General features: G+C 46.2%; 1 protein-coding gene across 4 annotated transcripts in view; it reads left to right on the plus strand.

Moving 5' to 3' along the window:
- The window catches only part of DOCK11 (dedicator of cytokinesis 11), an 81,596-nt gene that overhangs the window by 8,681 nt on the left and 52,225 nt on the right, over window positions 1-20,690 (plus strand). For all 4 annotated transcript variants that reach the window (XM_015626228.3, XM_015626225.2, XM_015626227.3 and 1 more), the window contains exons 2-11: window positions 8,418-8,534; window positions 8,757-8,846; window positions 9,527-9,609; window positions 10,483-10,552; window positions 12,766-12,861; window positions 15,820-15,954; window positions 16,951-17,128; window positions 17,571-17,650; window positions 18,052-18,135; window positions 19,822-19,962. In XM_015626228.3, the coding sequence (XP_015481714.1) occupies window positions 8,418-8,534; window positions 8,757-8,846; window positions 9,527-9,609; window positions 10,483-10,552; window positions 12,766-12,861; window positions 15,820-15,954; window positions 16,951-17,128; window positions 17,571-17,650; window positions 18,052-18,135; window positions 19,822-19,962 (1,074 nt within the window). The remainder of the gene's footprint in view (window positions 1-8,417; window positions 8,535-8,756; window positions 8,847-9,526; window positions 9,610-10,482; window positions 10,553-12,765; window positions 12,862-15,819; window positions 15,955-16,950; window positions 17,129-17,570; window positions 17,651-18,051; window positions 18,136-19,821; window positions 19,963-20,690) is intronic.

The raw sequence follows: 20,690 nt of genomic DNA on the forward strand, positions 1-20,690 counted from the left end.
AAGGTGAAGTACAGGTGGGCTGGAGTGGGCAGCACTGCCTTCTTGGCTGGGTCACTCACACTTGGGCTGTGAACTCCCACTGCTTCATTGCAATGCAGATGTTTTCTGAGGGCTGTTTGCTTAAGTGATTATGCAAGAATCTCAAACTTTCAGGGGAAAAAAACCAGTGTTCCTGCCTCTCCTGGCTGCAGAACTCTGCTTCAGAATGGGGTCTGCTAAAGGCTGTGAACTGTGGATCCCATTTCTCAGTAAGTGGAAGGAAAATGAAGAGTCATATGCTGATTATTCTGGCTTCCTGTAATTTCTAAACCAGTTTGAAGACACTTCAAGGCCTGAATTAATTTTATTTGACAGGCCTAATAATAACAGATAAATGTTTGCAAGTCTATGCTGACATCAACTTTTTGACTGTTTCTTCAAGCCTTCTCCAAGCTGGTGTCTCACACCGATGCTGTGTTGCTTTCAGGGCCAGCACTGTGACTGGGGACATTTACTTTCTCACTGGAAAGTGAACATTACATTGAAAAAGGAGATACCCACATTACAGGATGCCCAGAACCCAGTTCTGGTGCCACCCATGGCCATTGGTGCAGGAGGGGAGAGGTGTAGGTCGGTGAAATGCTTTTGCACAGAGCTTGGGTGGGGTGGAGGGAAGCACAGGAGAGGGGGCTGGCTTTTGCTCTGAGCTTTCGGATGGAAAGAGTGAGTCATTTCCACTGCAAATGTTTTCTTGCAGGGTGCCAGGACTGTGCACTCATCCTCTCCTTCCCCATCACACAGCTTTTTATTTCTCTGAGGGCTCCTGAGAGGTTCAGCCACCCCCAGGCAGTGCAGAGCAGGGGAAGAGTGGAGCACAGCAGCCTTGTGCTGCTGGCGCTGCATCTGGAGCTGGAGCACGGCACACTCTGGCACATAACTCCTGCATGGAGATGGGAGTGTGGACTCTGACCCACAGCCCTGTCTAGTGAGACCCTTGGCAATGATGTGTTGCTGTCCTGCTGCCCCTGGAGGGCTGAGCAGAGCCTTGCTCTGAGCTGTGTTAGTGCCTGATCACTCCCTGGCAGGGCCCTTCTCCTCACCAATTCCTTCTTCCCTTCCTGACTGCCCATGGGCTCCTCTCCTGTCTGCAGTGCACAAGTGCACACCTTCTCTGCCTGCCCCTCTTGGCCTGCCTGACCCCATCTCCTGCCCTCACAGCTACACTGCCCAACCTTTGCACAACTCTTGCTTCCCATGATGTGGCCCCTGCACAGATCCATCCCCCATTCTACCCTCCTCAGCACCACCTTGGGCCAGCTCCTGAGACCCTTCCCTCTCCATGCTTCCCCTGCTTCTCCTCCTTCTGCTGAGCTTTTCCTCCCTTGCCATTTCACAAGACGCTTTGTGTGTTCGCATGCCCACCTTGCAGCCCATCCCTCTCACCTGTCCCAGGTGCAGCTGTGGTGTCTCAGTGTTTTGGTGTCTTCAGCAGAGCCAGGATTCCTGTATGGACATTTTTCTTGTGTTTTTAAACTTCCTTCTTTCTGGTAAAAATAGTTTTGACCTGCTCATACCCAGCTTTGTCGACTGTTTTTCATCCTTGAGGTTTTACCATCGTGCTCCTGCTACATCCAGCTGAGTGCTGGGTTTGCAGCAGGCTCGTGGACACAAGCTCCCCATCACCTGCTGAGAGCTGCCTCATTGCCTCCCTGCTGATTTCTTCCCAAAATGTGGCTTTGCTGAGAAGCCCACAAACCTCTTGGCATCAGCAAGGCTGCACTGTGTTGCCATATGTGCTGACTCACACTGTCTCCCTGCTTGTCCTTCCTCCCCTGATCTCTGTTCCCACCTCTTCCCTTCTCCTGGAGTTTTGAATTCAAAGTCGTTGGGGCACAGACTTTATTCTGGCTTTGCAGAGGTTTATGGCAGTTCCATAAACATTGGATGGCCAAGCCCAGAGTTTATGGGTTTTCATTATTCTATCTTATGCCCAGCAGTCTGGAATGACGACTTCTCTGTGAATCTGAGCTTTTGTAAATTGAGCTCTGTAGCCTTTCTGCAAGCTTGAGTGAGAGTGTGTAAATGGGATCAGATGGCAGTGCAGGAACTGAGGGTGGAAAAAGTGAGGAGTCACAAATGTGATACTAAAAAAAAACCCAAAAAACTCTTAAAGACCACACAATTTGAGTTTGCCCTGACCTGATCTTTGAATCCCTGGCTATGGAAAAGCTTTTCTGTGGATAGAAATTGCTCAGTTCCATATGCCCATATGGTTTGCCAAATGAGTTTGCTCAGTTCCCAGGCATCATTTGAATTCTCCCATGTACAGTCAGGTTTCTTGAACCAAATAAAAAAATGGGGATTTCTCTCTGCTGTTTTTGAGGTATCCTCACATTTCCAGATTGTGCATCGCAGTGGGGAGTGGTCCCTCTGCCCTGGAATGTTGCCAGTCTCAGAAGTGATGTGATTTTAGCTGTGACAGGTGTGTCCCAAGGGTAGTTGTATGCCTCCATTTCCCCCTCTTTCAGCCATTAATTTTCCAAATTGATTTTTCCTCTCTGTGTATTTCACCTACTTGACCCTTTGGTATTTATTTTAAAATTTGGGCTTTTGCTTGGCTTTCCATGTAGGTGTACTACAGGGTTGCAACAGATGAGGCAGCAAATAGGCTGTAAGATGGTTGCTCAATTTTGGGGAGCAGTGTGCACTCTGAGAAAATGAGATAATACATTTATATACCTACACGTGATCTGTTCTCTTCCTCCTCCTCTCCTCAGCTGCTCTAAACAACCAGCACTTCTGAACCTCATCTCATTTGTTGTGTCTTGCTGTTGTGTGGATGCACACACTGGGTTGGGCTTCATTTGTCATGTGCTGGGGGCTGCTGAAGCTGCAGGTGTTTCAGTGGAAGGCCTGGGGGAAGTGTTGTAGGGCAGGGTGTGTGTGTTAGTGTGTGTGTGTGTGTGTTTGTGTGGGTTTGTGTGTGTTTCTGTGGGTTTGTGTTTGTGCGTTAGTGTGTGTCTTAGTGTGTGTTTGTGTGTGTTCTTTTGTGCTTGTGTGTGTTTGTGTGTGTTTTTTTGTGGTTGTGTGTGTTTGTGTTTTTGTGTGTGTGTCTGTGTGTGTGTCTGTGTGTGTGTCTGTGTGTGTGTTTTTGTGTGTTTTTGTGTCTCTGTGTGTGTCTCTGTGTGTGTCTGTGTGTGTGTCTGTCTGTGTGTCTGTGTGTGTTTGTGTGTGGGTTTGTGTGTGTGTGTCTGTGTGTGTGTCTGTCTGTGTGTCTGTGTGTGTTTGTGTGTGTGTTTTTGTCTGTGTGTCTGTGTTTGTGTGTGTGTGTTTGTGTGTGTGTCTGTGTGTGTCTGTGTGTCTGTGTGTGGGTTTGTGTGGGTTTGTGTGTGTGTGTCTGTGTGTGTGTCTGTGTGTGTTTGTGTGTGTGTTTGTGTGTGTGTTTTTGTGTGTGTTTGTTGTGTGTGTGTGTGTTTGTGTGTGTGTTTGTGTGTGTCTGTCTGTGTGTCTGTGTGTGTGTGTTTTTGTGTGTGTTTGTTGTGTGTGTTTGTGTGTGTCTGTGTGTGTGTCTGTGTGGGTTTGTGTGGGTTTGTGTGTGTGTGTCTATGTGTGTGTTTGTGTCTGTGTCTGTGTGTGTGTCTGTGTGTGTTTTTGTGTGTTTTTGTGTGTCTGTGTGGGTTTGGGGCCGTTGGGGCAGGAGAAGTGAAAGTCAAACGTGGTGCAGCTCCAGTGCTGGGCTTGGCTTCCGCCAGCTGCTGAGGACTTGTGTCCCTGCAAAGGGACCAGAAATTTGGTTACACTGCAGCCAAACCAGCCTGGTTTGTCATTTTCTTCTCTGGATATTGTTTTAAATGAGGGCTGAACTGATAGGACTGAAAATGCAAAAGCTTACTCATAGTTTTCCTTTGGCTGTTGCTTTAAAAAAAAATAAATCCCCAAATGAAAGGTTTTTCATTCTGTATGGGCACATAACTTGGGTTATATCTGTTGTAATTCTGGGAGAAATGGATCTCGCAAAAACATTAATCAGATCAACATTAATCAAAAAAGCGGTGTGTTTTTATGGTATTCAAATGCAGAACACAGGAGGGCAGGTGGCTGCTGGTTTTCAGGTACTAAAACTTTAAAATAGAAATGTTCTTTCCTATGCTTCTCCACAAGAATAAGCTGTCATTGTGAGCCTTTGTTTATAAAGCAAATAAAAGGAATTTTACATGCTTTGTAAAATGGATGTGGGAAGGTGCCAGTTTAATCTGACTTAAGTATCCCCCTCTTTGTTAATGGATAATTTTCCTGCTAAACCTTTCCTTTGCTCTCTCTCTGGTGGTTTCTGTCCTGGGGAGGGTTTGGGCTCAGGCTGGCAGGGCACTGAGGACAAGGACCTTGCTTGGGTTTTCCCTCATCTTGGGCTCTGTGCTTGAACTTGGCCAAAGGCAAAGCCTGGTGCTGGTGTTTGTGGGCGTGTTTCTCTTGAGGTAATTTCTCTGAATTTCCTGTTAAAATGCCAGCGTTGTGCTGGGGAGTCCATACTCCAGTGGCCAGGCTGTTGTTGTGCAGGTGGAGCTTGTGACCCAGCATGGGCAGGGGCTCCAGCAGGGCACACACAGCTCTCTGTGTGGGGAGCAGCAGCCCTGGGGCTGAAGGAGGGACAGAAAGATCAATGTGTGTTTTCAGGAGCAGGCTGGGGTGTGGGGCTTGAACCTGGCCTTATCTGGGAGGGTGCACTGCTGTCATGTTACCTTTGTTAAAAACTCTGTTTGTTTTTCTCTGAGAGAGTTCCCTTGTTTTTTATCCCAGCACAGTGAGCTTTGGGCTGGGTGCTGCTGCAGGGTGTGCTTGGGTGCAGCACCCAGAGGAGCCACAGGAGAGGACAGCTCACCCCAGCCTGTCCCTGCTGTGTTCTCAGGAGCTCAGAGGAGCTCAGGAGCATCACAGTGCCGTGTCTGCCTGCCCTGGATGAAGAGCTGCTGCATGTGTGCCACAGAGCAGGATGCCTTTGGCAGCACTGAATGTTTTTTCCTGAAGAAATGGATTGATTTTCTTGCTGTACTGGCAGCATTTCTTTGTACTTGGGTATTGGCTTCCTCTGAGGAGGAATTTGTGGTTTCTAAGACTCTAATTACTTTAGTGTAATAGTTTTTCCTCTGCTTTTGTAATGACTTTGGTGGGTGCCATCTGCTGTTGTGACAGTGCTGGGCAGTGTGATCTGAGCCTGGGGTGGTGTGGGGTGTGCACTTCAACCTTCAGGAAAATTAAGACTTTGAAATCCCATTTTCAGCATTTAAAGCTTTATATCCAGGCTTTCTGGACTGATGGGAGTGCATGGACTCAAAGGGTCAAAAGGACAACAAGTATTTGGGATGGATCCCTCCTCACTCCGTGGGTCTGTGTGCAGGGATGTGAGCGTGCCTGTCCCCGCTGGGCAGCCTGCACAGCTCAGGATGGATGGAGGGGTTTGTTTCCTCGATGGCAGGCAGGAGCCAGGCCACATCCTTCCTTGAGCAGCTGCTTTGCTAACAAACAGGCTGACCTACATCTTCTGTCTTTGCTTTAGAGACGTGTCTGTGGTTCCTGTCGTGGCCTGGGGCAGCCAGGGCGATGTGCTGGGTGTGAGCACATCACACATGGTCAGTGTAACACTGAGTGCAGGGAAGGGAGGGCTGCTGTGTGCTGAGACAGGGGATGTGCACACCTTGGGGAAGAGGAGCCCGAGGGACTGTTTCTAACAGCTCCAGAGGAGAAATGCCTGTCTGGGTGCTGCACAACCCTTCTGGGTGCCACTGCACATCCCTCTGTCCCTCGGGCATCAGATGTGTGTCACAGGGCCTGGCACTGGTTTGTCAGATATAGATCACAGCCTGCACCACACATTTTTTCCAATATCATTACATCCACCAGACTGGAAGGGCTGCAGCAAGGTTTAAGGGTTTTTTTTTTGTTATTTTAATATTTATTGTAGGCAGTGCTCTATGCATTTTCAAACATCTCATGTGAGGATCTGGGATGTTTTTCAGCTCTTACCCTTTAGCTGTCATTGAATCCCATGAGGATGAGTGCCAGGACTTTGTCTTGCTGGTCATCAGAGGTATCAGATCTAGAAAAGAAATGTCATCAAAGCCCCAGCTTTTTAAAAGGACAGCTTTAGAAATACAGTCCTAGTTTCAGGACCATGTTGCAAAATAAAAAAGGACGAAAAGTACTGTGTGATTGGAGGACTTGCATTCCCAAAGAGATGTGGAAGGCTCATAGAGGGACTCTAATTTACTGTTACAGCTGCTGCAGGGTGAGGTGAGAGGGGCCCTGGTGTGGGTTCTTGGGGTCATGGCCATGCTTTGGCCCACCAAGGCTGCTGAGTTTTACCAGGATTGCTGCAGGGAGTCCGAGACCAGCAGAGAGCTGTGTGCCTGCTGCTGGGGGGAGAACAAGCTTTGGGGCCCCAGTCCTGCAAATAGATGTCCTGGAAATTCACATTTATTTGCAAAGCTCGGCAGACCTCCAGAAGTGCACAGCGCTATCCTGAAATAAGACTGGTGTTTCAGATGATTAACCAAATTCAATTAAACATTTAATGAGCATGAGACTGACTGAGAATAAATGGGCTCCTTTTCTCTGTCTACCTGTTGGTAGACAGAGAAATCCTGTTTTTCAGATGGACCCTCTTTTCTTATTAAATCCCAGCACAGCTCAGGTGTTGGATGCAAGAAGTTCTGTGTGTGCAGTGGGACTGGCAGCATTTGTCACCCCATTCCCAAATCCCTCGTGGTTGAGGGAACAGGCAGCAGCCCCTGGATGCTCTGGCACTCAGCCTGGGCTCTCTGCTGATTGACCTTTGTCTTTCTCACTGGTAATCTGAGGAGTGTGAGGTTCTTTCCAGGACTGTGCAAGCAGTAAAGCAAAGTTTTCAGAGAGTGATTAAGAAGGGAACTTTTTCAGATAACTGAGCTAATTCATGCTGGATTTCTGCAGCATGGAAAGGAGTTTTTTTAAATGCAAAACTGTCTGAGGCAGCAGGTGTTTCATTAATGCATCCCAGATCCTCAGGAGCCAAAGGCACAGAACAGGCACGGGACCTTTGGCTGGGATTGGTTACAGAAGAGCAGTGTTGACTTCCCTGCTTATCTCATGTGTCACAGAAAATATTGGGGTTTTTTGGACTCTAGATGGTGTGGCTGTTTATCCAGTGGTGTTATGCATTGCTGAGCTTTCAGTCCTCACTTGGGACTCATTTTTTTTAAGCTGCAGGTTGTGCTGTGTTCAGCAAGAAACCTTGTGTTGTTCTCATCTTTAACTCCAGTCATGGTGAACAGCTCATCCCAGAAAAGCCATTTGACTGCAGGGTAACATTTGCTGCCCATGGGGAAGTATCTGACATTCCTCTTCCAAGAGTGGAGAGCCCAAGCATGTTGTCCTGCAGGGATGTCATGTCCAGAGGCACCTGGCATCATGTGCTGCTGCAGGGGCTTCATGAACACTGGCTGTGGCAGGGCCAAGCATCAGGATCTTGGTCAAGGTTCAAAACAAGGCAGAGGTGATGGGTCAGCATTTGGTTCCTGTTTTATTGTGACCTCTCCCATACAGAGTTATTGGTTGGCTTTTGATGTGAAGTTTGATTTTGACAACGCAGTGCTGAGAGCCCAACTCTTGCTCATGAAATCTAAAGTCAGGCTGTGCAGCTGAGATGGCATTTGCCTGCTTCAGAACTTGTGTTTTTCTCATTTTACTAAGTTCTGCTTTCTGGACTTGTTACATAGACAGAATTGGTGCAGTAGGGAATGTAATGAAGCTCTCCTAATAGTTTTTGCTTGTGACTCCCGGGATTTTTGGAGAAGTTCCTCTTACTTCCCTGAAATGTGAGTGAGAATAGAACTGGGCTCTAGCCTTTGGCTGTGTCTGGGGTGAGATTTATGGAGAGGGCTTTCCTGTCTTTTCAGAGGGATGCTGTTTTTCCTTCCATGGATTCCTGCTTTGGCAGTTGTAGCAGCAGCCTTGCTCTCATCATTCCTTGGGAGAGCACAGCTCTCATCCGCTCCTCAAGCAAAGCCAGCCCCGAGCTGGGCAGAGCCAGCACAGGAGCCTGTGTTCCTTCCAGGCTGTACAGATGAGCTGCTCAAACACAAAGATGCTGGATGTTGCAGCTGTTAAAGCTATGGCCTGTCCAGGAGGCTTTCTTGCTCCATTAAGAAATTAGAGACTGTGCTGAGACAGAGCAGCACAGTGCTTCATTTCTTCCTGTAGCTTATTTCTAAAAACTTAACCCCTCATTTCCCTCTCTGCAAAACATGCTCATTGGTGGTTACCTGCAGCACAGGAGTATCAGAGTGCTGAATAATGGGCAGTCCAGTGCTCACACAGTTTGAAATTAAGCACAAGATGTTATTTACTGGTTATTTTAGATGTTACATCTATGTAAATTTTTGCATCATCTGTTTTTCCTGCAGGAAAAAACTAAAGTGGTGGAACCCTTGGACTATGAGAATGTGATCCTTCAACGCAGAGTTCAGATCTACAGCGATCCCCTCCGGGACCTCCTGATATTTCCGATTGAAGATGTGTCTGTGAGTCTGCTCTGGCTGTTTCCCGTGTTTGAGGCTCCCTCATCTCCCGTCCTGCTTACCTTGGAAAATTTCCACCATTAACCACATGTTAATTTTGGCTGCATTACTGACACATAAAACCAAAATGACCCACTGGTGATTTAGGCCCACCACATTTATTTAAAGTGAGTGTCAAGCCCTGAAGATGGAGTTTGTGATGAAAAAATGTTCTTTTTCCTGCAGATCTCAGTCATCGGCCGACAGAGAAGGACTGTCCAGTCAACGGTGCCAGAAGATGCTCTAAAGAAAGCTCAGAGTCTCTTTGTCAAAGAGGTAGGTGCAAAGCCCATGTGACACCAGGCCTTCAGCACTTTTTACCCTTGGACAGGATGCTCAGCTGTAGCTCCTGATCCGCAGCATTGTGGATCACTTGGCTTTTCCTTTGTGGGAAGCACTGCCCGACCTGCTGCACAGGAGAGTTCTCACAGGTATCTCATCTGCAAAGTGTCTTTGCAGTGGGTTTTGTACACAGCCAAGGTGTGTGGCTTTGCACCACCTGCCTGTCAAGGAGGGCATTCACAGCCTTCCTGGAGCATCTGGAGTGCTGGGTTTGTTGTGAAGTGCTGCTCTCCAGGACCATTCCCTTCAAGTGTAGTGGAACAAAAAGTGATGGTCGGTGTCGAGTTAGACATGCTGTGTTTGTGAGGGCAGAAAACTTCTGCTTTCTGGAAAATGCTCTCCTCCCAAATCACTACTCCTTTTTTAGAGTCTTGGAGTGATGCAAATACAAAATCTGTAGCTGTGTGGCAGGCCAGATGCTGTGTGATTTTTGTCTCTGTGCTGAAATGTTCCTCATGAAATTCTGTACTGCTACATGAAACAAGTGAAGCAGCCTTGCCCACACCCCTGCCGCTTGTGCTTACCTCACCCAGCAGCGTGTAACCTCTCAGACTGCTGCTGGGCTTTGTTTTGCTTGCTGTAGCTTTCTAAGAGCTGTATTGTTTTCCTTTCAGTGCATTAAAACCTACAGCTCTGACTGGTTCGTGGTAAACTACAAATATGAGGAATACTCAGGAGACTTTCGGATGTTGCCATGGTAAGTGTCGTGCTCCCTTGGAAAGCTGATGTGTGATCACAGGGCTTAGCAGGAGCAGTCTGCCCTTGCCCTGCTGCCTGTCCCACAAGCAGCCTCTCCTCCAGAGGCATGTCACTCTGCAGGTTAGAGCCAGAGGTTTGTGTTGTCATGCCACTGCCCATGTTCCCACGCCAAGCAGGTTCTCCACGTACCCCCAGTACAGAGAGGGTGATGTGATATTGCTGCTGGTGCTGGCAGTGCCAAGGAGTTATGTGCTTGGAAAGGCTGGGCTGTGCCAGTGCTTCCAGCTCCAGAGCTAATTGGGTTTTTCAGACAAGCACATACATCTTGGATTTCTGCTGGATTGTTATTTTCTCTGTGATGGTGCCTGCTCTGCTCTCACTGCCCACACTCTGGGCCTGTCTGGACCCCTGTCCAGGCTGCTCGTGTGCTGGAAGCTTGTTAAATGCTTTTTCTTCTTAATTGGATGTAGTGAGTCTGTTCTGAGGGTCTCGAGGGGATGTGAAGCAGCAATGGAGTCATACTGTTGATCAAATAATGTTAAAATTGTAGTCTGATCTTGCTTCTTTTTTTGTAAAGATGGAAGATAAACCAGAGTGCTCTCTCTTTGTTCCATAAATGCAAGTCAGCAAAAACTCTGCAGAATCCAACAGCTATCAAGAGAAAGCTAATTAGACTGCTTGTGCTTAATTTCCATGAAATGCACTCAGAACTTAGCTTTCCCCAGCTGTAAAGAGCCAAAGGTCTCTTGTAATTCATCTTCTGTGCTCTGTAGCTGCAGTTCAGCTGCTGCTTCTGGATCCAGCATCAGCTGCTGGCTCATACGATGCTCATGTTCCATTCATTAAACATGAAAATGTCTTGTGATTTCAGCAAATCCTTTAGGCCAGACAAGATTCCAAGCCATGTGTTTGAAATTGATGAAGACTTTGAAAAGGATGAGGTAAGGAGAAGGTTGGTTTTTTGGGTCTTTTTTTTAATGTATTCCTGTTAAAAAGCAGGGATACATTATAAAGTTAACTTCATAAAGCAAAGCTAGAATTCAGTTCCTAGGAATGGTTTTCTGGTGAGATGCTTTCTGCTGTGAAAATGGGATCAAAAGTGAGGCAGTGATTTATTTCAGAGTATGACAAGATAATCTCTTGGAGCCAAGGGTCTCCTAAGTTGTCTGGAAGATTAGTCATATTTCTCATGGCTTTTCCCCTTGAAACAGGGCATCATTGGAAGAGGAAAAAAGATAAGCCAAGTAGTTACTAAGGAAAACTCTTCATGTCCAGAACTAAAACTGGGCAGTCTGTTTTTTCAGCTACACTGTGATTCTGGGGTTCTCCTCTTGGAAAGTTTTGTGGTTTACCACATTTGACCCAGCATGATGACAGTGTGCCAGTCCTGCTCTGTACATTCTGTGCCAGTGCTGGGAGGTGTTCACTTCCTCTGGAAGTTGGCATCTGTGCCCAGCTGGGGTGGGGAAGATTTGCAGCCCTGGAGCTCCTCTGTGGGGGTGAGCTGGGGGTTCTGCCAACTGGGACATCCCAGACCTGGTTATTTTGGGTGATGCAGATGCCACATTTCCTGCCCATGCATATCACATTTGCTACAGAAGGGATGGGCAGTGTTTTTCTGTTTCAAGTACCACGTGGAGATTAATCCATGCACGTGACATTAGGAAGTTTTTGTTTATAGAGGGAATTGTTTAGCCCAGCTGTTTAAAATTCCCATGGCACCAACATGCTGCTGCTGAGGAATTTACAGAGGTAAAAAAGGGAACTTTATTGCAGAGCTAAAGGTTTGGAGGGGCTGTTTCATGCACATTTCTCAAATTATCAAGGTATGTCCCAGCACACCTCAGGGCTGGACTGCATTGGCTTCTTTATAAATGGAAATGTTTTGTTAAGTTTGGCCTTAATCTTTTTTTAGCTGTGTTGTTGGTTTGCATTACATCAGTAACTTGAGGTGCTGCCTCTTAAAAAAATATCTGCTCTGGGCTCGAGAGATTGCTGTGCACTGTTATCAGCATGCTTCCACAAAAGCAAAAGGACAAAAATACGCTATCCAAATGTGGAGACCTTTCTTCTTTTGGCCAGTGCCCCAAATACTCAAACAAGAGAAGTTACTGAGGTTTGTTGTGGAAGAGTATTCCAAGTGCTTTCACAGATGTTTTGACGCTTCTATCTCTTGGCATGGCCATATCTAAAGGATTCTGTTACAATTTCCCAACAGAGCATTTGCATTAGAATTGTGTAATGGAAATTCAAGTAAAAGAAATGTCTTAAATGAAAAAAAGGTGAACCATTATAAAGGAGAAATCATGGCTTGTTTTACCCGGGGAAATAGTGTCAGAAAATGTACTCTGGAAGTGTGACATGAAAAGAGTGAAAACCTGCCCCTTTGGATGCAGCAGGCTCTATAAACCAGCTCTCTCATGAGGCTGCCTCTGCTGCTGAGTCACTGGAAGCCCTAGGGTGAGATTTTTTCATCACTTTGGGCTCTCATTTCTCTCCCCAGTGGAGGTCATGGTTAGGTATGAATGGAGAGCCATTCTTTCTTTCTGGGACCATGGGACAGGAGCAGATGGAAACCCTGTCTGGTGTGCCAAGAGCAGCCTGGCTGGGTCACTTGAAACTTTGTGGTTTGGTAAATGTGAAATCAGCCAGTTACATTTCAGTTATTTTACTGGGGTTTGGTGGTTTTTGCTGAAATATAAAATGTGAGAATGACAAAAGGAAATGACAGAATAAGTTCAGAGTTCTGCATTTTGCAACTTCCTAAACAGACCATCTTTAAAATTTCCATCTTCCTCAAGTTTTGAAATTCTGCATAAGAACCAGCAGGTTCACTGCCTCATTGCAAAATCACTGTGCAGCCCTATCAGAATAGATGTAATCTTTCTTTTTCCAAAGGTGACCCAATCTAGCCTGTTTTTCCGCTTTATTGGAAAGGAATATCCCTGTTTTTTATTATTTTTTAACTTTTTTTTTTTTGTGATAGCACTGTATGCATAGCTGTACCTGTTGCACATACATTCTACATGTATTGCTGTAGTTAAAATGGTATTGCTTTCCAGGGTGCACAAATCTCTTCTTCCAAGGGGAGTTTCCTGTGGGAAACAGTTTACCTGACCTCCTCTTTTTGCAAACCCTGTTTGCTGTCTTTCAGGATTCCTCTTCGCTGTGCTCCCAGAAGGGTGGTGTGATAAAGCAGGGCTGGCTGCACAAAGCAAATGTCAACAGCACCATCACTGTTACCATGAAGGTGAGTTTGGTCCAGTTACTCATGAACAAGGCATGAGGTGAAGTTCAGGCCACATCTCCAAAGCTCCCAGGAGCACAAGGGCTGGGTTTGGATGGCATCTGCCCCTCTTCTATCCCATGGTGGACTGGAAAACCCAGTCTGGCAACAGTTTTTGACCCTCTCCTTCCCAGCTTGTAAGACTGATGGGAGTTGGGCCATGACAAGCAAGCTAACCAAAAAAGTGAAGCATCTTCTGGTAAAGCAAGATGTTTTCTGGATGAGGCCAAGGAGGGGAAGGCAACTGGGATAAGTGAAACAGCTGCACTGCAAAGACAGCTTTCTGAATTGATGGTTTCCTTGCTGGTTGGAAACATGTAGAGAGGCCAGCTTTAAAATAGAATGATAAATCTTGGCTTTCAAAGCAGGGGTGATATTACTGCAGAGATGTAGCATTACTGACCTAAAAGCACCAGCTGCCTGGAACAGGAGACATCCTGTTCTCTGCTCTTTGTAATCCAGTGTGACACTGCTTAGATTGTGCAGAGATTTTTAATAGTTCTGCACAGGTTTTTGCTGTGGCAGTGAGGCTGTCTGCTGTCTCACCATGGAGCTCCCTTGTTACAGCACAGATTGTTGAATGATGCCCAGTGGTACAGCTGAGGGATGGCTGCAGCAAGGCTGCTTTGTGAGGATGTATTAAATACATCTCAAAAAGCCCAGCTGTTCCAAGGCTTGATTCAATGAGTTATGCTTTCAGGAGAAGTGGAACAGGACTGTTCATAGGGCTAATTTTAATTTGAGTTTTAAAATGGGTTTGAAGGTGATAGACAGAAAAGGATTTTCTGATCCTCTGCTTTTCTAAGCAAGCTTAAAGCAACTTTTTTCCCTGAAACTTCTGGAGGAAGTATCATTCATGCTCAAAGTAATCAGTTGGTTCTGGTTTAGTCTGAGCCTCTGGTGGTATTGGTCTCAGTGGCCTGCACCTCAGACCTGCCTCTCAGAGAATTATCTGAGCTACTCCAGGCTTCAGTTCAATTAATAAGATCCAGAGTCTCCAGTGAAACTCTGATATCAAAGTACGGAGAAACAGTGGCTGTTCTCTGAGCTGTGTCTTACAAAACACCTCTAAGGCACATGTGAGAAAGCTGAGGACTTTGACCATCATCTATCACTGCTTGGAGAGGCTGCTGTGATGGGTCCATATTGTGAATGCTGGTTCTTTGCTGAGCTCTTGTGCCTCACACTGTTGCTAAGCATGTGCAGAGTGTGTTCTGTGGAGAGATGAACCACAAGCAAACTCTCATTATGCTGAAGATGCCACCCTTTACTTCAGAGCAACCTTTCCTTTGCAGAGAATTGCTCTGGTTTGGCTCAATTCTCCCTGTCTGGTTTGTGTTGGTGGCCTGCACTGCAACATCAGGATTGTCCTGTCCTCTCTGCCCAAATGCACTTTCCCAGTTCTCCAGCCATCCCTCTGCAATCTTGGTGCTCACCAGCAGCACCTGTAGCCTGATCAGAGGGGGATGTTCCCTCTGCTGACAGGTTCATAGTATTCATTTCAAATGATCATCATCTTCTGACAATGATTTCTGACAGCAGTGCTTGCACAGGGGGCAGATCACAGGAACAGTGCTCCTTGATTCTGCTTTTGCTTTTGAGCAGAGTTCAGCAAAGTTTAGCATGAAATCCATAACCACAAGGGATATCAACCCTGTAATATCTAGAGAGAGATCTGTCATGGGTTTCTGTAGCATCCACTGCCAAAATTCCTGAGATTGCTTCAGTGAAGTGCTAAATCAGTGTTTAGGCTGGATTAATGCTTCACATCCTTAGCTTTCCATGTATCTTTATGCTCTGTTGAGCTAAAGGTTTAGTTAAATCTTATAAAACTTAAAGCTCAGCAGCCCGTGGAGCATCTCTACAGCTCATTAATCATCCAAGTGGTGCCAGAGGTTCCCTCTCAGAAGGGATGGGTTACGGTTCAGGGCGTGGTGCTCCCTCCCAGTTCTCTGCAAGCAAGTGGCTTTACTGAACATGTGCTAGTGTCAGTAATGATAGAAGCAGGAAATTACTTGTAATCTCCCATGTGGGATGAAAAATGCTGTGTTTATTGGTAGATCTTCCAGGTAGAGAGAACAGCAGAAATACTTGCAGTGCTGCTTGGCCTGGCTTCCTCCATGATTATCCTAATGCGGATACCCAGCAACTGTGAAATGCACCCTGCTCCTTACAGCATATGGTGGTGCCACAATTGCTGCCAAAATGTTCTCCTGAGTTATAGTCCAGTAGCTTTTGGCTGACAAGCATGAAGAAAGATGTTGAGAGATACTGGAGAGCTTTTTTTTTCTTCATGAAAATCAGTAGTACAAACACAGGAACACTTCTCCTGAAATGACTGTTTTTTTGATGTAAGAATTGAACACTAAGCCAAAGCCAGTTCATGAAAATAGGTTTGTGTAAAGAAACCCAAAGCCACAAAAAACCCAAAGCAGTTGAATGGATTGCATTGTCCCTTGGCTTGCATTTGAGTGCTAGGAATTTCCAAATGTCTGTTCCTAAGTCTTCCAGACAGTTGCTTTGTAATTCTAACTGAGGTCTGTATGAAAAAGGCTCTGGAAATACCTGCTCTAGGGTGGGATGGATCTTCAAATAATGCACTGATCTGAATTTACTGTGCAGCATTACTTTGTAAAGATAAATGAGGCTGGAGCCAGCTGAGAGATGAGCTGGAAGCCCTGGGGCATTGCTTTAGATGGGCAAACTTATAATAACAAGGGCATTAAAATTACAGAAGATGATGGAAATCTCTCTTTGTAAAAGCAAACCATATTCAAATGGGTGAATCTGCAACACTCCAGGGTCAGCAGTGTTTCACGTTACAGTATTTTCTCAATAGCAGGGAGGGCAGATATGGAAACTTCTTTTTGTGATGTACAGCAGAGTGAATACTTGCCTGAGCAAGAATTTGTATTTTTACAGGTATTCAAGAGGAGGTATTTTTACTTGTCACAGCTCACAGATGGCTCTTATATTCTGAATTCCTACAAAGATGAGAAAATTTCAAAAGAATCCAAAGGCTGCATTTTCTTGGATGCTTGCAATGATGTGGTTCAGGTAGGTGTCCTTTCTGTGTGGCTCTGCATGGACTCAGGGATTGCTGGCTCTGAGACAGACCTGCTCTCTCGAGGTCTGAAGGCATGGAATTGCAAACTAACCCAAGGCTGGTCAGCTAAACTGATCAATAGGCCTGTAAGTAAATGGTATTACCTTATCTGGGACACCTTCCTCCTCTAAGTGCTGTTTGCACCAGCTTCTTGTTTCTTAAACTGCATCTTGAGAAGTCTATGCAAGCATGCATTCTTTTGGAGTTTAGGACCTGCTCAGGGCTCATAAGGTTTTAGGAGCAAGCATTTTTACAGGTCTAAATCCTGGGCTTGTTTAGTTGTGCTAGAGTGAAGTGCAGCAGTGGATTGCTGCTCTGCCTTCTGCCCTTGCTGTCTCTGCAGAGGCTTCAAACACTGAGTGTGGTGCAGGGTGGTTTAAATTACCCCAGTGGTTTGCTTCAGCATGGATGAGTCAGAGCTGTGAGGTTCCATTTATCTTTCTGAACACAGCAAAAGCAGTAATGCACACACCTCAGTGATGTATGGGATGTACTTCCCAGGTTGCATCAGACTTGCCTTGGTTTCTGGTTGGAAATTGCTGCTGAAAGGCCAGCACAGCTCCAAAAAGCTGTGTTGTACCACTTGCTTTTTTTAGATGCCTCTAAGTGTCCCAGAGTGCAGCATTACTTACCATGTCAGAAAAATCCAGTTCCTGGCTTATCTGGGTAAATATTAAAGGTCTGATGACATCAGAATGAGCCTGTTCCTGCTCCTTGGTGCAATGTCTGTGCTTCAGTCTGGTTTTCCTTCACTCAGAGCAGCTGGCCATGGACCTGTGCACTGCTCAAACCACGAAGCCCCCTGTGATTACAGCTGGATTGCTGTGCCAGGGAGGGTGCCTGCCTTTGTGATATTTCAGCTCAGGATGCTTTCCCAGGGAGGAGCTGTGTGGCAGGTAGTGTGCTGGGTTCTTGTGGAAAATGTAATCTAAATCTGATTTGTTCAGTGTCCCAAGATGCGCCGCTATGCGTTTGAGCTGAAGACAATAGACAAGTACAGCCACTATCTTGCAGCTGAAACTGAGCAGGAGATGGAGGAATGGCTGGTAACTCTGAGGAAGATCATTCAGAGCAATACTGAGAGTTTGGTGCAAGAGAAGAAAGATGCTGTGGAATCTGTGCAAGGTCAGTTTGTAAACGCCTCCCTTCTCCCTTCTGCAGCAGGATACAAGCAGAATGCCTGGAGAAGTGTATACTGTACTGTATTTAAAGCAAGATTTGTGGCTGACACACAGTATCATGCAGAGAGGCTTAGTAAAACACAGATGATAGTCTGAGGAATTAAAGTGGAGGGAAACGTGACCTTTCTTCTGGATGGGAAATCCATGGCAAATTTTCAAGGCTCCTGGAAAATTGGCTCTGTGCTGAAGTTGGGCTTTGGACAGATCTAGCAGACTGTAATAGTACACTTTGATACTGGTAATGCATGGAAAAATCTTACTCCCAAGGAATGGAAAAGTCTCCGTAAACTGTTTCTGTGCTATTGTTAGCAAACACTGCAGGATGCTTTCTGGCAGAGCTGTGCTCCTGCAGTTGTTTTGAACATCTGTTTCTTGTGTCCTTGCAGATGATGAATCAAGCACGCCGGGAAAGTCAGAGAACATCCTGGAGAGCCTGGAGAGAAGCATGCACCCAGAGCTGATGAAGGTATTGTGTTTGCAGGATCACTCTCCCCACCCACAGCTACTTCTGTCCAGCTTACCTCTGGGAGGGCTCTTCTGCTTTCTGTGTCTCCAGCTCTGGGAGAGCTGGGCAGGCACCAAGTCCTGGTGGAGTCTCTGTTATCCCACCTGAATCTGTCATGGATGGAGATGGTTTGAGACTGTGTATTCCTCTCCTCCAAGTGTGGTTGTCTGCTTCTGCCTGATTTGTCCTTCAGCACAGCCACATCTCTGTACTGTCCTTGCTCCATGGCAGTGCTTTGCCTCAGCTCATGTATCACAAAAGCAACCTGAAAAATAATTATTTTGTTTTGACTCAGTTCTTTCCCAATAACGAGTGTTTGCCTCTGTGTGGCCATCTAATATCAATGCCTTCCTTTGTCCTAGTATGGAAGAGAAACAGATCAACTAAACAAACTGAGCAGGAATGATGGAAGACAAAACATCTTTTCTTTTGACCCAGAAGTCCAGGTAAACATTCCCACATTTTCCAGTGTGAGGATTTGTTCACTGTGTCGTGCCTCCCTCGTACCCTTGCATGGCCACAGCATTTGACTGCAGAATTAGCAGTTTTCCAGTGGAGAACTGAAGTGCAGCCCATATTCCTGTCAGTGGGAGCAGAATGAGATGTCAGTGCTCAGGTGATAGCTCAGGAAAGAGTTGCAGCAGCTCCACACATGGCTTCCCTCCAGCTTTGCTGGCATTTGTGTGATGTTGCTGGATTTCAAACCAGATTTTCTCTGGGGCTCTGAGAGGTTCTCGTGCTTGCAAAAAGAAGCAGTAGAAGAAGTACTGCATGGATACCTGCAATGCTGCATGGGCTCAGCACATCTGGCACAGAGAGCAGTGGTGGCAAAGGCCATGACAGAGATTTACAGGGAGAGCCTCAGTCTTCAGGGAGTTTTCAGATGTAGGGACAGACAAAAAGAAAAAAACACCCTGTGGTGGTCTGATGCACTGGAGTAGGGGTCATTGTCTATTGGCCTGTTTTCTTCTTGTCTTTGAGCTTGAATTCTCTGCCAGGGTCCAGGTGTGGGATTTCAGTGGAATGAGCTGCAGTTGCTAAGAGGGTTCTAGAGAACTGTTCCAGGGTATGGCATTGTTTCTGGTTCTCCTTCTAGTTTGGCATGTTCACACCTGTAAAATAGAACATTCTGGTTTAACAAGGAAATGTTCTAGTCAGATAATAAAAATGGAAATATTACTCAGTGTGGAGCATCTAAGATAACTTCTTTTACCTAACCAAATGGTCAGGCTGAATTCACTGCCCTCTTTCTATACCCAGAGTGCTTCATTCTGGTGTGGGTCAGTTGGATCTGCTCTAACACCAGGCATTCAGAGTCTTTGCTGCAGTCAGTGCTGCTCCATGCACTCTTGTATGCCTGGTGCTAAGGAAACTGGGAGCAGGACTGTATACCTGCAACGTACTTCCCTCATGAAAAGAAAATAAGGGAAGCAAAAATACCTGCTGGGATTTAGGGGTGTTTGCTAGCTCTGTCCCCCCCAGCACAATGGGTGTGTCAAAGGCTGAGGGTCTTTGGTTGCAAGTGTGGCTGCTCTTTGAGGAAGGTGGATGTGGAGGCACAGACCAGGCGTGGCTGTTCTGGGTTAGGGAGGAGGTGATGATAACTGAGCCTGTTTGGATTTCCCAGCCAGACACTCTTTGCTGTTTCTGCCCATACTGCTGTGCTGCTGGACATGCCTTCCACTTTGAAATGCTGCTCACAATCAAAGTGTGCCTTCTCTCTATTTCAGACACAGGGGCCATCTCTAATCTAGTCATACCTTCATGGTGGAAGATACTTTTCTGATTGTAACATTGTCTTATGTTCCTCTTTCTTCCCGGAGCTCTAAGTGGTGTTTGGGAGGATCCCCCGGGTTACAACAACGCAGGAAGGAACTGAAATAATTCTGAGGTTTAGTTTGCTGTGCTCTACAAAACAGGCTGCTAAAAATTGATACATACCCATGAATTCATGTGTTGAATACTTTTGTGTAACATACTCAAATCGTACTTATTTATGAATGGCTTGTACCTTTCGGACCACTTAAAAAGAAATTGATAAAGATAGTATTGGCAGTAATGTAATCCCTTAACATTATTCTGGGGATTGTTTTCTTTTTTAATGAGAACAGATTTGTTTGTTTGCTGTCTAGAGACTCGATTTCTCAGGGATTGAGCCAGATGTGAAGCCTTTTGAAGAAAAGTGCAGCAGGCGCTTCCTGGTTTGCTGCCAGGACTTCTCCCTCAACCTCCTCGCTCAGCTGAGTGACAGGGCAGAAGAAGGACCCACCAATGTAAGGGGAGCTCCAGCATGTCCTGCTTTGTCTTTTTTCCTCTCACCAGCAGGAAAATACTTTGTCAGATTAATCTGGGGCGAGGGGGGTGTGTGTGAAATGATCCCATTTTGCCATGAGCACCAGTGGGACAGGCAGTGACTGCTGGCCCAGAGTCATTGCAGGATTTGGTTGCTTTGGTATTTTGGTGTTCCAAAACGTGTTTGGGGACAGGGTCTGTGCTGATATGACTCAGCCTGCCAGAAACTGAGACTGCTGGGAAACCTTTGGTTCAGGGGCACAGGGAATGGGGAGTGTGTGTCTGCTAAATTCTGCATCCCTGTGAAAGTCCTGTTGGTAAATTATTAAGCTCCATCTCCAAACCACTTATGGCTGTATTTTATTTTGTTTCCCCTAGTGGTGAGGGATTTCCCTGTTCTGGAACCTTCTTCTGACTCCCAGCCTAATTTTATTCACAGTCACTTGATTATACGCATTTGTTATTGTGCCAAAGTTGTGCCTTAATCTAAAAACTCTTGTATTTTCTGAGCCTCTGATGTCTGTAGACAGCTATTACATCTCACCTCAGCCTTTGTTCTGCTAAGCTGAACAGACCAGTCTCCTCCAGTCTTTGTTCCCAAAACAAATCCCTGCTGTCACCTCCTGTGCTTGCTCTGGCTGGAGACAGCCTTTCCTGCAGGGGTGCAGAGCAGCAGGGGAGGCAGAGGCACCAGCACTGCCCCATCTCT

The sequence above is a fragment of the Parus major genome, chromosome 4A (genome assembly GCF_001522545.3).
Source record: "Parus major isolate Abel chromosome 4A, Parus_major1.1, whole genome shotgun sequence".
Taxonomy (NCBI): Eukaryota; Metazoa; Chordata; class Aves; order Passeriformes; family Paridae; genus Parus; species Parus major.